At 35.5% G+C, this 16,202-nt stretch overlaps 1 protein-coding gene across 7 annotated transcripts in view; it reads right to left on the bottom strand.

The window, feature by feature from the left end:
- Window positions 1-364: 364 nt before the first annotated feature.
- The window catches only part of Trpc4 (transient receptor potential cation channel subfamily C member 4), a 198,472-nt gene continuing 182,634 nt past the window's right edge, over window positions 365-16,202 (bottom strand). For 2 of the 7 annotated variants that reach the window (XM_040281574.2, XM_040281571.2), the window contains 4 exons: window positions 13,777-13,986; window positions 3,523-3,564; window positions 3,295-3,384; window positions 365-1,851 (listed from right to left, as the gene is read on the bottom strand). In XM_040281574.2, coding sequence (XP_040137508.1) covers window positions 1,129-1,851; window positions 3,295-3,384; window positions 3,523-3,564; window positions 13,777-13,986 — 1,065 coding nt within the window. In that variant the 3' untranslated portion in view covers window positions 365-1,128. The remainder of the gene's footprint in view (window positions 1,852-3,294; window positions 3,385-3,522; window positions 3,565-13,776; window positions 13,987-16,202) is intronic. The other 5 variants (XM_040281575.2, XM_040281576.2, XM_005317117.5 and 2 more) reach the window with 5 other exon arrangements.

The following is a 16,202-nucleotide window of genomic DNA, read 5'->3' as shown; positions in this document are numbered from 1 at the left end:
AGTCCCATCAGGGAAAACTATATATCATATCTATATTTACTGATAAGGTTAATAATGATTTCTGAGCAATAATATTTTTTAAAGCAATATATGTCAGTCACCGAGGGAAAGGAGAAAACTACTAGGATTTTGTTTGAGTTAACAACAATATAGTGTGATTGAAAATATTAGAATTTTACTTTGTACAGATCTATACCATTAGCATGAATTCCTTTTCATCTCAATATTGTAAGTATGCAATCATGTAGCTTTGTTTATGTGCTTAAATCATTCTAATTTATTATTTTTGCCACATTTTTGAAATTTGGTTATTCACAAAGATTCATGTTTATACTGATAAGCGGTGAAACGTGAAACAGGTAAATCTTTTTGAATTGCAGATATAAGTTTTATTATAAAAAAATGTCATTAAAATCATAAGTCATTATCGAGACAAACATTTTACTTATGGAAGGGAGACACTGTGACAACCTAAAACTCAAATACACCTGGCTTTCATTTTAAGAAAGGGTTCAATATGACACCATGAGAAGAAGATTAGCTTGCTTTAATTGTGTACTATAATTATTTACACATTCTTAAGAAATAATTTGGGAATAATTGTGTTTTAAAACCAAACTGTAGGCCTGAATGAAAAGTCCTTGGTGAGGAATTATTTCTAGAGATTCCCCCCCACCAATATGAAAAGCTCTCATATTTCAGCTACATTTTTTTTTGCATATAAAAATATCTATTATAGGAGTCAACTACCACATGAAAGAAATTGCATTTGTTTTAATTGAAAAAGGTAGCTAAAAATTTTCTGTGAGTATTGCAACAGTACAAGAATACAAGGTGCATTTATTTAATTAACAAAAACAATTGTAAAACAAATTGTGAAAGCAAAAGCAGGCTACAAAACAGAAGGGTTCTTGATTGCCTTTGCCTTGAAATAACAACATGTTACAGGTTAATATGCCACAGTTGATAAATGCTATAAAGTGTAAGTTAGCTTTTGCTAATTTTATTTTAAACATTTTCCCCCACCCAGAGCACTATGGGAAAATATATATATATATGTATATATATTATATATAATAATATATATATATATTATATGTGTATGGTAAACGTTTCCTCCTTCCAGTATCACAATCTTGTTGTCACATAATCTTCATGGGTGACTGTGTCTGTGAGGCTTAAATCATAGTCTATGCTGGAGTCCTCCTCCTTCGCATGCTTCTCTTTGGGGATAATAGGAACAGTGTCCTCCACCACCACCTTCTCTGACTTGAAAGAACACACTCTCTTGCCTACCTGTAAACCCAATGTGTCCGTGTTCCTTTCTCTATGGTCTACTAACACACACTGTTCACTGAGACCAGGAATGCTCAGGTCACCCCGTGTAGCTAATCCTCGGGATTCCAGTTGAATATTTCTCTCAAGTGGTCCTGCAGCCTGTTGGCGAGCAACTTCTTCTGAAACAGAGAAGATTTGGTTTGCATTTTGCTCAGCAGCGTTTTGTTTTGATCGTCTATGAAATAACCCGAAGTTTTTGATATCAGCCACAAAATTCACTTTTCTCTGCTTCTCCCTCGGTGGCTCCTGAACCACCAGGGCAGAGCCATTGCTTATGTTATGTCTTTCGGAGGCAATTGCTGCTGACCTTGGATGAATCAGAGTGGTTAAATCAAAAAGGCTGAAATTCTTTTTCTTGTCCTTGTTATTACCTTCATTATCACTCTTTTCGTCTGAATCTGCTGAATTGGAAGATTCCTTCGTGGCGTTTGCAGACTGTATTGTAGAAAGCTTGCTTCCTCTGAGTAATCCCAGAACTTCGAAGCGGAAACTAGAAATGTCTTGCTTTAGTTCCTAAACGAAATTTAAAATGGCACATTAGGTTGTGACTCGAACACTAGGAAACAGCACTTTCTAATTTCACATTTACGTCTGAAAAGTTTCCATTCCTTTTTGAGAACTAGGATTCTGTTCTACTGTGGTTGTATTTAGAAGTCCCAGTTCTCTCCCTGGCATTTGGTGTCATTTTGATGTCTACTCATTTTCCTACTGGAGTTTTGTGATCACAAGGAAACTTTCTATGGATGATGTAAAAAGAACCCAGAGGAGTTGTGCTTTGCACCACTGTGTAGGCCAGGATGTGGGTTTTCTCTGGGACTGTGGTGTCAAATACTCCCTCTCCAAATTGTTCATTTGCTGCTGAGTCTCCTTTACACTCTACCAGGGATGCATTTTTTAATCTTGCAGATTTTTCTTTCAAAGAATATTGGAAAGAAAATGAAGTGGAGTCTACCCTTCCAAGAGTGACTTCCAATGATTTAGTACCTTGGTAAGGACTTTACACTAAAACCTGCATCAAGCCTGTGAATTGCTTTATGTCATGCATTTCCTATATTCATCCATTTCTCTTATCTTTTCAGGGAAACTGAATTCTCAGTCCTAACCCTATGGTGGCCTTCTTGCTCTCTTCCTTCCAATCTGTCTCCCAAAGCAATATGAAGCATTTAACTTCATAATTTGAATGTTCTAGCTGTAAAGAACATTTTGGATTTTTGTTCATTTGCAATTGCTTTGCAATTTATCTATGTTCTTATCTAACTAGCTGATAACTTTTATTTTCTTTGTCAAAATATCTGATTTCTCTGTAAAGATCTCCTTATTTTTTTTTCCTTAGTTGTTTTTGTTTGTAATATCTTAATGACCTTAAAACATTCTTCCAAAATCTCTGACACTCAAGCAGAATATCATAATTAACACATAATTTTATGCATACCCTATTTCCTATATTCTACTCAGTTCTTCTGACAGAATTAAGAAGAAGGGAAAACTCAAGTAGAAAAGCCAAGTTGTAACTTACTCAAACCTTAAATTCCCTGCTACAAAAATGTTGCAGAACACCCAAAGGATTTTGTTGTTAACATGTTGCTTATTAAATTTTTCAGATATAGAAAGCAGGATGAACTATCAAACACTAAAGCTCACTCAGTAGAACATTGCTGGGATCAATGAGTCAGAGTGTCAGAGCGCCACGAAGCTCTAGGATTTTCTCTGCCTCCAACTAAGTCCCCTTGACATTTTGGGTTAAGTATGTTTCAAAACAATTTATTTTGGGGAGAAATTTCATCACTTGCTGTTTTCTTTTTAAGCCATTCAATGGGACTTAATTTAAAAAGGAGAAGGCACACGAGCCTTCTAGAAGCCATGGCTGAGTTTTCAACTCTGATTTGAAATGGGCTGTGTCTGATTCTGTATTTTGCAGACTGTGCCTTTCATTGGGATGAAGATGAAAATGATTACCTTAAAGTTCTCTTCTGTCAGTCCTTCTTCAGTTTTAGCATCTCTAATCATGGCTGCGACATATCGCTTCACCAGGTTCCTCATAACTTCCTGAGGCATTTTAGAACCATAGTATTAGTATTAAATGCATAAATAGGATTTTTTTCCTGAGTCTATTCTGAACGGGGCGGGGGTTGTGGCTGTATTTTTTTGATGCCAATTTCACAATACAATCAAAAGATAACTTACTTGATATTGATGATGTCTTCTCAAGTTATCAGCAGCTCTCCTCTGAAAAGGAAAAGGACATTTTCATTTTGGTTATATTGGTAAATATATTGACCATTTTGAAAAGTAATTCACTGTTTTTTTTTTAAATCAAGAATTTTTACTCTCCATTATCCCTCAAAGTGGGAGTTTTACTACACAATGGCTATAGAGTGCTTCACATGAATTTAAAAACTGGACCAAAATAATACAATACAAGAATATGATAGGTAGAACATTGAAAACAGAATACGCTAACAATGGTGGAAATGTGGCTCTAATATATGATCTAGAGTTAGCTAGTTGTAGTTGATACACACCCAAACCACTTGAAATGATGCTGAGACTGAGATGGGACATATCAAGTAAAAAGAGGGAAAGATTAAAAAGTTATTCATGACATGCAGTATACAACGAGAAACCTGACAGGACAAAAGACTCCCCCAAACTCTTTCAATCATGCCAATTGAGATGTTTTAGGGAGATGAGTGGATCTGATATAATACATAGATACATAAGAACTCTGCTCAAACATACCATTAATTTACTCGTCATTAGCATGAGTCCCAATAATTTAGAAAAGAACAGAATGTACTTTGGGGGCTGGAGATGAGTTAGCACAAAAGAATGATTTTGTAGTACAAGATATATAGAGAGATGAGTAGTGACTGAATCATCATACTTCACTCAAATTTTATATTTGAAGTTTTCACAAGGGTTCTAAAGACATTGGGGAAAAGGCTATCTATCATAATCCTATTTTATGTTTTTTAGAATAAACAGTAGTATTAATTCATCATGGAAAAAAACTGGACAATATAATCTAAAATAGAAATATTTCTGTAATAAAAATATTAATTTGATTAGTTGTGATGAGCAATTGAAATAACATATTTGGGTTTTAAATTAGACTTTTGATCTTGTTCCTTACTAAATATTTAATTACAAACTGACAAATTAAAATGTTGGAAAGAGTTGCATAGGTACTACTGTGAAATGCTATTTTAAACAATGAAACAGTTTGAAAGAAAGTAATTTTTTCCCTTCAGAGACAAAGGGGAAAATACGATATTGACCATTGACCATAAGAAGGGATTTGTGTTTCATGATTAGGAACTAATGAGACAATGCTTAGCTTCTTAAAGGCAACTAATTATGTTAAAAATCATACAATTCTAAAATGAAATGCATTTTCAACATGATTAAGGCAATAATATAAAAGCTAGGAAATTTGAAACAATACAAAATTAGAATAGGTTAAAAAAAGAATAGAGAATGTGAATTTTATGACTGGGCCACCAGATGGAGGTGTCTGACTCTTGCTGAGACACAGCTCAGCTGAAATTCAAGACAAAAAGCACTATAGAAGAAAACATTAGCCTTCCAGTTCCCCCGAATGTGCTTAGAGTGAACGAAAAGATTAAGTGAGTTACACACCAATTTCTTTAACCCTCTCATTAAAATCATTATACTAGTGTCTCCAAGATTTAAGTAGATAGAAACTCTTAAATCAATATAAAGTGAATTTACTTCACTTGTTATATTTTGTGTCCTAAATCATTCCACTATTCTGCAATAGAATCCCTTTAAAATTCAATCAGAAATTTTCAGCAAAGTGCAGTTTGAAGTCATGACTGAACTTGAAATTTCTTTAGCACAAAACTGAACTCAAGGATAACAAAATTGAAGAATTATGGGTCACATAAAAATGATAATGACACATTTTAGAATTAAAATAAGCACTGTCTTTCCTTCAGTAGAACTTTGCTCATATCCAAAGTTAAAAAAAAGACTTTAATTTAAACATAAGAAGATTTAGCATAGCAGTTTAAACAATAATTCTATATTTATTTTTCTTGCAAAAATATAAACAGTTTTCTAGAAAGAGAAAACAACATAGAAAAAGTTTGCCATGATAACTTTAAGGAGTTAATTTCCATAGCCCAGGCTTAAGGCTAAGTTAATATAGGTAATGACTTTTGCAATTTGGGTATTTTCTACATCTACATGGTGATGATAAGAAACTATTTTTGGTCTTATGGGATAATGTCAGCCAACTGAACTTCAAATCCTAGCTAGGAAAATAGGACTGAATGAAATTAACCAACTCCTAATCATCAAAACCAAAAAAAATGAAGGCAATCTACCCATCAATTGGTGAACACTACACTATGCATATCATGTATTTCTTATCTTTTTAATCTCCTTTCTCTAGTTAGTACTGTGTGTTTACCTGGGCCTGCTTTCTTACTTTCTGAGAGGTTGTGAGGTGTGATATTAGGAACAAGGACTTAGGGACTTATCCGTGTCTGAAGCTGACTGGGCCTGAACAGAAAAGTTATCTCTGAGGTTGCAAGGTGAAAATAAACTCAGTGGATAATTCCAATGACTAAATAAGAGAACTAAGGCATTTAGCACTAATGTGAGTTTCATCCTCTTTCTGCTCTCTTACTTTCCAACTGATAATCTTAATTGGAATATTTAAGATTATTGTAAAAATATTCTTAAATCACAAAACTGTACAGTCTGACAAATATCAGTATTATCTCTAAGGAAGTAAAATAATGTAGTTAAAATATAATTGTCTCTCTCTGTGAGATTTTCATGGCATTTCATGTTTGTGGAAGCCTTTCCCTCAGTTAAATGGTTGGAAACCTTTGTCCTTGGCAGTAAAGAAGTTCAGAAGTAGAAAATTCACATTTAAGTAATATAGTCAGTGGATTCTTGTACACTTGGATAGATGTAACACAAATACAGAAGAGAGACATCTTTTAGGGGCGCCTGAAAATATGGACATCTTCTCATGACCTCTGTGAGTTTTCCTTTGTTTTTATAGCATCTATCTTAGCTTGCAGAGCCAAATTAAGATACTTAAATGATCACATGTTCGCATGCAAGAAACCTGAGAGCAATAAAACACACTTAAATGGCTTAAATAAAACACATTTAAATCACCTGCAGTTTCTAACATGGAATGCCAAGAACAGGAATGACTGCAGATGAAGGCAGAATATAGCATTAAACATGGTGAGAAATGTGAGTGTTATTTGACCACAGGGAGGACGAGGTGATATTTTGCTAAAGAAAGAATTAGATTTGGCAACAGCTTTCACAGGAATGGGGTTCTGAATTGGACACGAGGGAAGCATAGGTCTTTGATAGGTAGAGATACACAGGTGTCTGGAAAGTTGGAATGGGGTGAGCAAATATGTCAGAGCTAGAGAGACATGTTAAGACATGCTATGCAGCTTCCAGAGGTAGGGGTGCAATGTTTTTTGCTATTTGGAATGTGATTAGATGCTGTTGGGGAGTTAACATGCATATATATATATATATATATATATGTAATGTAAAATCTAAAATCTTAGCTGGCAAAGAGAATTCATTGGTTAATAGACACCTGAGGCTCTTGATTAGTCAAGTGACATGTGATGAAAGCTGATCATCTGACAGTAGCATAAAGTGGGAGAGATGCTTTCTAGCTCTCCACAGTGGCCATGAGTCCTTGGCAGCCTTTGGCTCTTTGCTGCATCACTCCAATCTCCACCTCTATCTTCACAGGGCCTTCTCCTTGTGACTCTGATTTCTCATCGCCCTGTTCTTTCAAGGACCTTTCCAGCATAATTTCAGTTCACCTTAACTGGTTACCTCTGTAATGATCCTATTTCCAAGTAAGGTCACATTCTGAGGTGGTGGGATTAACCTATCTTTTTACCCAGAATTAAGGTACAAAATTCGACCCATAACATACATATTCTTTCTTTCTTCCCCCTGCCCCCTTAAGGCATAGACATATTCTCATCTTTTGCATTCTTACCTAGCTATCCATGCACTCCTTTTTTTTTAATTTGTTGTTTTTAGATATGCATGACAGTAGGTTATATTTTGACATATTATATAAACATAAGAAAAATGACAGAGAGAAAAAGAGAAACGAAGAGAGAGACAAAGACTCACTTTAAACACCACACTGATAGCAGTGGATCATGAATATGAATCCTTTTTATAATAGTAAAAAGTGAAATTTATTATGTAAATTTCATAATAAATGAAATTTTCATAATAAATTTCAAAAATATTTCTTTGCCAGCTAAGATTTTACATTTATTTAGGAAAGGGAGAATGGGAGCAATCTCAAGAGAGAGAAGCCTTTGGGATAAAACAAAGAATATGAAAGGGAAAGGAAAACATGGGCTATCTCCAGAGGAAGAGACAGTCACATATGTACTCTAACAATAAACATAATTATTAAAAATTAGAGATATAATTAAATACTATACCATAGGACTATTGTCAATGATATTTGGGATATTTGCAACATTTTGTTGGGTAAATTTCAGTGGAGTTTTAAAGAACCTTATTAAGGGAAACATTATATCATAATTATCATTGGAAAGACCGAAAATGGGAAAATTAACCAATTTGTATTCATAACAATAATGCAATAAGGGACATTTCATTAAAATATTTATGTAGGTAAAGGGTAATTAGTTTTGTTTCAAGCCATTGCCATGTTGAGAGTTTTGGGAGTTGCCTTTTGTAGCCTTTTTTAAAAACTGTATCCACTGTCAGTTGTGTGTTTAAGACAACGAAAGTCGTGTAGCAGTGTGTCTAGGAAAAATAATTTGGAAGAAGCGCACTCTTGAGTTGTCACCTCCTTTATAAATTATATCAGAAGTCACTAGCCTGGGTACAGAATATTCCTTGTGAGAATGGCTTTTAAGACAGGTGCTGAGGGCATACCTGAGAGTCATATTAGCATAAACCACAGATTACAGGTTCCTCCTGATTTGTTAGGACAAGACAATGGCATTTGGATCAGAACTAATGGTGAAGGAAAAGATCAAGTAGTGAGAAGCCTCTATGGCTGGGAGGAACGCCCGGTTTCAATTCAAGTGTCAGGTTGCTTTAACCCTGGGAGCATTTGCAGCTAGGAAAGAGAAGGCTCTGGAGAATCAGCTGTGACATTTTTTGACTTTTTAACTCCATTTCTCTCCAGGTCCACTGTGTGGGATGTCAGGTTCTCTTGCACAAAGCTAGTTCCCTGCGGTCAATTTTCAGTGTCATTTTCTCTCATTTCCACTCTGTTTTTTTTCCTATCACTGATTTTCAGACCATGAATTATGCCTTTTAGTCTTTGCTTTTCTCAGTGAATTTCTTAAAGGATTCGGCATGCTGTCTTCTTTTTCGTTAAAGAAGAATCAAAAGCAAAGGGCCATTTCAGGATGGGATCCCTTTCCCCAAACTTGCCTTATCCTCCTTTAGAGACAGATCCACAGATTGTTCTTTATAAATGCACTTTCTAAGCATATAAAAAATAAACAATGCACAATGCCTGAATGTTGTATCATCAAACCAGATATTGAGAACCTCATTCTTGAAATACCAAGAATACCAAGCAATTAATTCTCATACATCCCCATTTGGAAAAGAAAGTTAAATCAGAGGGCTCTGCTACAAATCTTACGGCAGTAACTCAGGGACACAGAGTTACACATGGATGAATACTGTCATATCTGTAAGATTTGTAGTTAGGCCTACTGAGAGTCCTGGAGACTAAGGAACTATATATTTTGACAAATTACCACTAAAAATGAAGTCTGAGAGGCACACATTATTAGCATTCTTCCTTTAGGGATAGTAGGTGATGTGGATGCTTTCACAATTTCTTATTCCTTCACACCAACTTAATTGAGCACATTTCTGTGACAGCCAACTGAGTATCCCACCTCTATCCCAGGGCTGAATGATGATTAGTGACCCATGACAATGTCTCATGTTCTTCTTACTATCCACTTGAGAAAAAAAACGGGAAGTAGAAAACATAAAACTGAGGAATTTAAAAATAATTTTCTAAAGATTTTATCTAAAGGCCTAGTATGGTTTTGGTTTAGCACGTTGACCTATTAAGTTAAGCATTCCATTTAGAACTCTGGTCTGTGGCATTAAAGAATGTTTTGTATTAATTAAATGCTTTGGGGGAAGTATCACATTAGCATCTTTGTACACTAATTAAATGGATCTGGACCTTTTGAGCAACAAGCACAAAGGTTGGTTTTGAGCTTAAAAATTTGAGATAAATCCTAATGCATTCTTTAATAGGAATTTTAATTAAAGTTTCAAGCTGGAAGTGCTTGTTAGAATGAAGATTCTGAATGATTTTAGTTTGAGAATTAGTGTTTTAGTACCATGAAGAGTTTTAAGCAGAAAATTGATAAGAGGTAGTATGAAAAATCAGAAGTTAGAAAGTGTTTATTATTTTGTTATTGCACTCTCACTAGGTTGCCCCTTTGGTGGATTTTCATGATTTCCCAGAAACAAGCTATATTGCTATGCAATTGTTTCCGTTCATAGATGTTTTTCTCAATAATAAAGCATTTCTGCTTCACTTACGCTTTCCTGCATAAAGCACTTGAATGAACAATTAATTTACTGGGAATTGCTGATCACCCTAAGGAAGTCCAAAGCCATACATGCATATAACATACATTAAAGTTATATATATTCAACTTTTATATGTGTTTATATATATAAATGTTTAAGTTTTCAGGGCTTGTTGCATCAGTATTACAGGAAACCATAAATAATTGCAAGATAGGATCACCAATAATGGGCTTCTGGAGAGTGGCCAAGGCAGTAACCCTGAAGGTCTCTAGTTTTAAGCTCTTCTTGGGAACTTAAATGCAATGACCAGCAGTGTGACATTCAGGCAGCTGGTAGGTGACAAGCATCAGTAAGTGAACCACAAATGGGAAGGTTACAGAAAATGCCTTGAAGAATGTAATAACCTCCAGTTGAACTTCAATTTTCTCTTTGAAAAATGTGGCATCAATATAGGGACATTGTGGGGTGAAAGAGTACAGAAAGCAAGCCAGCCTGCTAGCCCAAGGCTTTGGAATATAGGAATATAAGAAGTAGTTGAACACAATGAGAGGCTTTGCAGAAGCTGTTGAGAAAAGTTACAACAAGGAAAGTTCAGTTGCATGTTCATTAGGCATTTTAGGGAAACAAGAGAGGGCAATGGGAAGCATATTGAACCAGGGTTTCTCCCCAGGTCTGTCCCTATAGACCCCCCTAAAAACCAGGTAAACAAGCTCTCCATTAAACAAAATAATGGAACTAAATGATACCTAAGTTCCCTTTGGAGTGTAATGTTATGTTTTAAGCCATACTGTGGTTTTACAAAATGACTATCTTTGGCACTTCTGTGTCATCATTAATTAAATAGTATGTGTGTTTGCTTTCATATGTCTACACAACAAACTATCAAGAAGATTAATGGAATTTAAATGAATTTACAGCAGAGTCAATTACTTTTAGACATTATTTTCCCATTTAACTCCCATATTAGTATTATAACCTTCTTATTATATTTATTTTATTTTTGTAAGCAGTACCTTATTTACAAAGATGCATAATATTTATTTTTATATAAATAATAAATATGTAAAACTCAACAAAGCATATGTAAACAAAAATATTATGTCCTCTTCCTGAAAATGAGGTCCAGAGAAAAGTAAATTTAAACAATATTTGGTTTAATGAGGATGATACTCATCCTAGGCCCCAGCCTGGAGGAAAAGAGGCAGGATTGAGGCTGGGAAGAGAAGGAAAGGGAAACATGATTCAGAACATTTATTTAGTTTGTCATAAATTTCCAAGGCATCAAAACATCCAATGTTAAAGGTTAGTAAAATGTACATGGCAAAGGAAGAAAGGAATGGTTTGCAGTCATAATTAACTTTGAGTTATCTTGTTGTGCCTTAGATCAGAGCAAAAGAATCAAAGTTGGAAATACAGAATCAAAAAAAGAAATTTGTGTTTCAAGAACAGTACTATATAGAAAAGAAAGCTCTTTAATTTATGCCACTTATTCTCTCCCTCTGAAAAGTGTGAATCATTCCTTTAATAGAAAGGGCAGTTGAACTGAAGGCTCCTCTTTGCATTTAAGAAATGATGGCAACATGTTCCTAAGAACCAATCAACAATAAAAGGCTTGGGGGATGGTTGGAAGGCAGTTTCTGAAATGGCTCTCCATTCGTTCTGTAGGCAGGACAGATGGATCTCCTAAAGGACGGCCTTGTGCCTTTGTGTGTGTGTTTGTGTGTGTGTGTGTGTGTTTTACTTGGGATTGAACCCCGGAGTAATTTACCACTGAGCTGTATTTACAGTCCTTTTTAAAATTTTTTATACTTGAGACATGGTATCAAAGTTGTCCAGGCTATGCCCCAACTAATGATTGTTCTGCCTCAGCCTCCCTCCTTAGTAGATGGGATTATAGGTGTGTGCCACCATGCCTGGCTAGGACCTAGCACGTGTGAGGCCCTGGGTTTGATCCTTAGCATGGAATAAAGATAAATAAATAAAATAAAAGTATTGTATCCATCTACAACTACAAAAATTTTTTTTAAAATAAAGACAGCATTGATCACTAATAATTTTTCAGGGATTGATTATAAAAAAATACTCCTGAATTTAAGAATAAGTTGGGAAAAAGGACAAGTAGAATTTGATCTGGAAAGGAGAATATGCTGGAGTTTGGTTTCCCTGAAACCTTTTGATTATTGATTATTAAACCTTTTGATTATTGATATTGATTATTTCCCACGTTTTTCTCATAGCACGTTGTGTGTGGCCATATCAAAATGTTAAACATATCATATGCTGTACGTTATACCAATATGTCTTCACTTCTGTATCTCCCACATAAGAACTGACATTCTCAGGATGGAAGCAATGTCTCTGTGCTTCCTTCCACACTCCAATTTCTATCCCAGTTACATACCATAATTGACTATTAAACCTAATAAAGCTTATTCTGTCTAATACTTTTATTGTACAACTATTTTTAAATAATCTAACTTATTTTAACAGACAAACATTTGGAGCAAAGTAAGATCACTCCTTTCTCAGTCAGTAATAAAATCCATAAATGAGTATGAGATTGATAGCCTAAATCTTCATCATATCTGACTTTGGTTTCTCATTTACCTTATTTGATAAGATAAATATGTAACAGTTTAGAAGAGAACACACAACTGGGTCTCCAATGTTGATCTTTTTTTGAAATACTGACTTGCCAACCCTCTCTTTATAATTAGAATCGTTACTGAGACGATGGGCAAATGCATGCCACTTTCAGCAGGAGAAAGCCCCATTTGGAGTTAATAACAATGCCTAACGAGTGATAACTAAAGAACAAGGAGGATAGTTTAGAGCATGACTAGTCGCCATCAGTTATGTGAAATAAAACTGAAACCAAATTGACATTTTTTAAAATTTTTGATTAAATATCTAATATTACTTGGTGATTCTAGTATAAAGGCATTGCAAAATATTTCCAAAGCAATTTCTCTGAGATGATCAAATTAACTAATGAATATTTCCATGCTTTTCCCCAAAAATTGTATTGTAAGAATTTTGAATGTTAGGAAACAAAGTGAGAAAGGAATGGAGAATTACTTGCCCCATATCAATGGATTAACTGGAACAAACACATAGTCTATGTATTTTCTACTGAAATTGTTTCAATTCTTGCTTTCCAATATGAAAGAAATTTCCAAAGGAAATATAATCTGCCAGCATTGATAAAACATGGCTCTGAGCAGTCTTCATTGATTTTTTTTTTAAAAAATAGCATCTTGGCATCTAATATGATAAGGAGCAGCAGCAACATGATAAACATTTTGATATCACAGCTGGCAGTTGGCAGAGCATGTTTAAGTGATCATATGCATTCAATCATTTCATTGGACATTTTATCAAGAGTATTTTATTCTCTGTGTGGAACTTTATATTAGACACTAGGTTTCATAACAGATGGAACCTTATATGCAGTAACCAAAACAGGTATCTTTACCTCATGGAGCTTATAATTCAGAGAGAGAAACAAACATGATAAAGCAAAGTCACAAATAACCTGCTGTCATAATTTTGAAAAGAGCTAGAAATCAAGATACTAGAAGAGAATGTGCTGGTTTTGCAGGCTTTGCCTAGTAGTATTGATGACTCCTATGTGAAGGAACTGGATCCAATTCAAATAGCAAAAACTGCCTTAGATGTAGGAAATGAACTTGTGAAAAAGTCCTACTTACTCACTGTCTTAGACATAGTACACGTGCAATTAATGTTTGTGACATGCAATCATTCAGAACAAAAAAGCAACAGGAATTGACAATATTCAATGAAGAATACAACACTATTCAAATACACAGTTAAAAAAAAAGTAATACTAACATGCTGTGTTCTTACCCCTATTGTTCCAAAACTTTCTGGCTTTCTTCTCATCTTTTTCTTGCATAGGTGTGTCCATATCCATTTGATCAGGTACCAGAGGGACTTGGGGCTTGGGATGACATTGAAAGGAGTAGGCAGAGTACCTCCTTCTTCAAAGTAACTCATCCAAAGCTTTGTTCTAGCAAATTTCCATTCTATATCTGCATGGTCCTGAACAGGAGAACATGACAACTGCTAACAGTTCTCTTCAATAATAAAGTGGGAGAATCTGGCTTTGAGTGGTTCTTAGAACATTAATTAAATCATTTAGAAAAACACTGCTAACTCCCAGAGACAGTAATCTAAACATCTCAGATGCTGGCTCATCCTGTAAGGAGTCATAGCTCTCATGTCTCTGTTCATCCTTCCTTCTTCAGTGAAACTGACATCTACAATAATGACATATTGAAGAGGCTGCAGTGATGAGTTATGACTTGAAGATGATTGTGCATCTCATACCCTGTAGATTTACATTAGATTCTGGCCAGAAATGGTGTGTTATGTCTTACCCAAGGCCTTGCACTTCTGCCTGGTGAAGGCCACCTTCTTAGCTGCTCATAGCTCAGCCTTTGGTGCTGCCAAGAAAGTTCTTACTGGGCATGCTCCCTTGTGAATAGCTCTTGTCCACTTTCAGGCAACAGACATCAACTCCCAGAGAAGTTCCTCTAACAGAGGTAGCATAGAGACTGTCTGACACAGCACTAAACCTATGAGCCTGACATTGCATCAGCCAAAGGCCTGGCTAGTGGTTGCACATAGCCAGATGTTGTTTCCCTCTCATTTTTTTTTTTTTTTTTTTTTTTTTTTAGTACTCACTCCACTTGATTAACCTCCCGAGAATACTCTGGAACATTTGTGGCAATTAGATATAGGGCAACCAGTCTCTTCCTAAATTAACCATAATCTGATTAAAGCAGAGAATCTGGGAAGTAGGAGGTGGTAGAAACCAGGCATAAATGCATTCAAGAATTCAAAATAGCTCATTGTAACAAATTAATCTTGTAAAACAGAACTCAGTTTTAGAATAGATGAATAGTCTTAGACTATGTATGCTCATTCTAATATGTCTACATTGCTGTGTGCTGATGAATGCATATGAAGTATGTATGTCCACTCTGCACAGTGGGGGTTTTGCTCCAGACAATGGACAGCTTGGGCTTTGACACTAATCACCATACCTCGAAGATGGGAGGCCTTCATGTTACTGAGCGGTAGATTGCACAGATGAATTAGTTGACAGAAATACAGAAGCTGTATTTCCCCTTACCCCTTACCCCTTTTGTCTCCCGCTTTATTTCTTCCTTCCCCCTTTCTTTGGAACACACTTACAGATTCTGCCTGAAGAGATGTGTATTTTTTTTGCTGCAGTTACAGAGAGAGAGAGATACAACAGAACTGGCTCAGGGGAACAAAAGACAGTCACTTAGATAACATGTCAGCTAGGAGTAAGTAGCTCCTTGGATTCATTGGTGCTCAGGGAATTAAGTTTGTCCTGACATCATTATGTTCTCTTATTGCTACCACTAGCAATCCTTCATGGTTTGGGATTCTGAGAGAGTCTCTAACTTGGTCTATGGTGTTGGAAAATCTGAGCTGAAAAGTTCTAAGCTGGTGATGACTAAACCCACCTTCCCCTACTCACTTTCACTTCTGACTCAACCTTAAAACTCTCCTGGGAATCCTGTCCTCACTTCCATCACTCTTCAGCAGCCTCCTGTTTCCAACCCAAGTCAAGATCCTTTCTTCTGCATCTTACTAGCATTCTCAAATTTCTCTTTTCAATATTGAAACTATTGATTTTTTTTCTATCTACAACATTAATGTTTTCTTGAGAGAAGAGAATTTTAAAATTCTTCACATGCCCAAATCAAGCACATGTAGGCTCATTCTTGGTACCCAATAAATATGTGATTAACAAAAAAGTTCACGAATGGGAAGAAGGCTTTACTTGTGGCCTGCATGATTGCTTCTGCCTTGCCACTGTTAAAGTGTTCTTTCTTCACATGTTTTACCCTGTGGCCCTGAGATAGTGGTATCAGGACAAAAAGAGAAATTCTTCACAGTCCTTTCTGTTATACTGGGACAGGTTAGTCAAATGCTTGATGCACCCTTGCCCCAAAGAGGTTTCACACACAGGATGTTGGGAGGTACACCTGTCTCAGGTTCTTGGGGTCTTCTCTCCTCACTATAGCCTTTGCATTTGGGCTAAATAAAACTAATTCTAAAAATAATTTTCATCTCTGTAATAAAGTTATCTAGAAAAATATGCCCCACAAAGAAGCAATAAGAAAATGTCATACTCCTCTTGGATAGTGTTCTCTACTTGATGAAATTGGGATATTTAATGTTTTAACAGGATTAAACTTTTGGCAGCTTCTCTGTATCTA

The sequence above is a fragment of the Ictidomys tridecemlineatus genome, chromosome 6, assembly GCF_052094955.1.
Source record: "Ictidomys tridecemlineatus isolate mIctTri1 chromosome 6, mIctTri1.hap1, whole genome shotgun sequence".
NCBI classification, from domain to species: domain Eukaryota; kingdom Metazoa; phylum Chordata; class Mammalia; order Rodentia; family Sciuridae; genus Ictidomys; species Ictidomys tridecemlineatus.
This window is presented reverse-complemented; position numbering and strand designations above follow the sequence as displayed.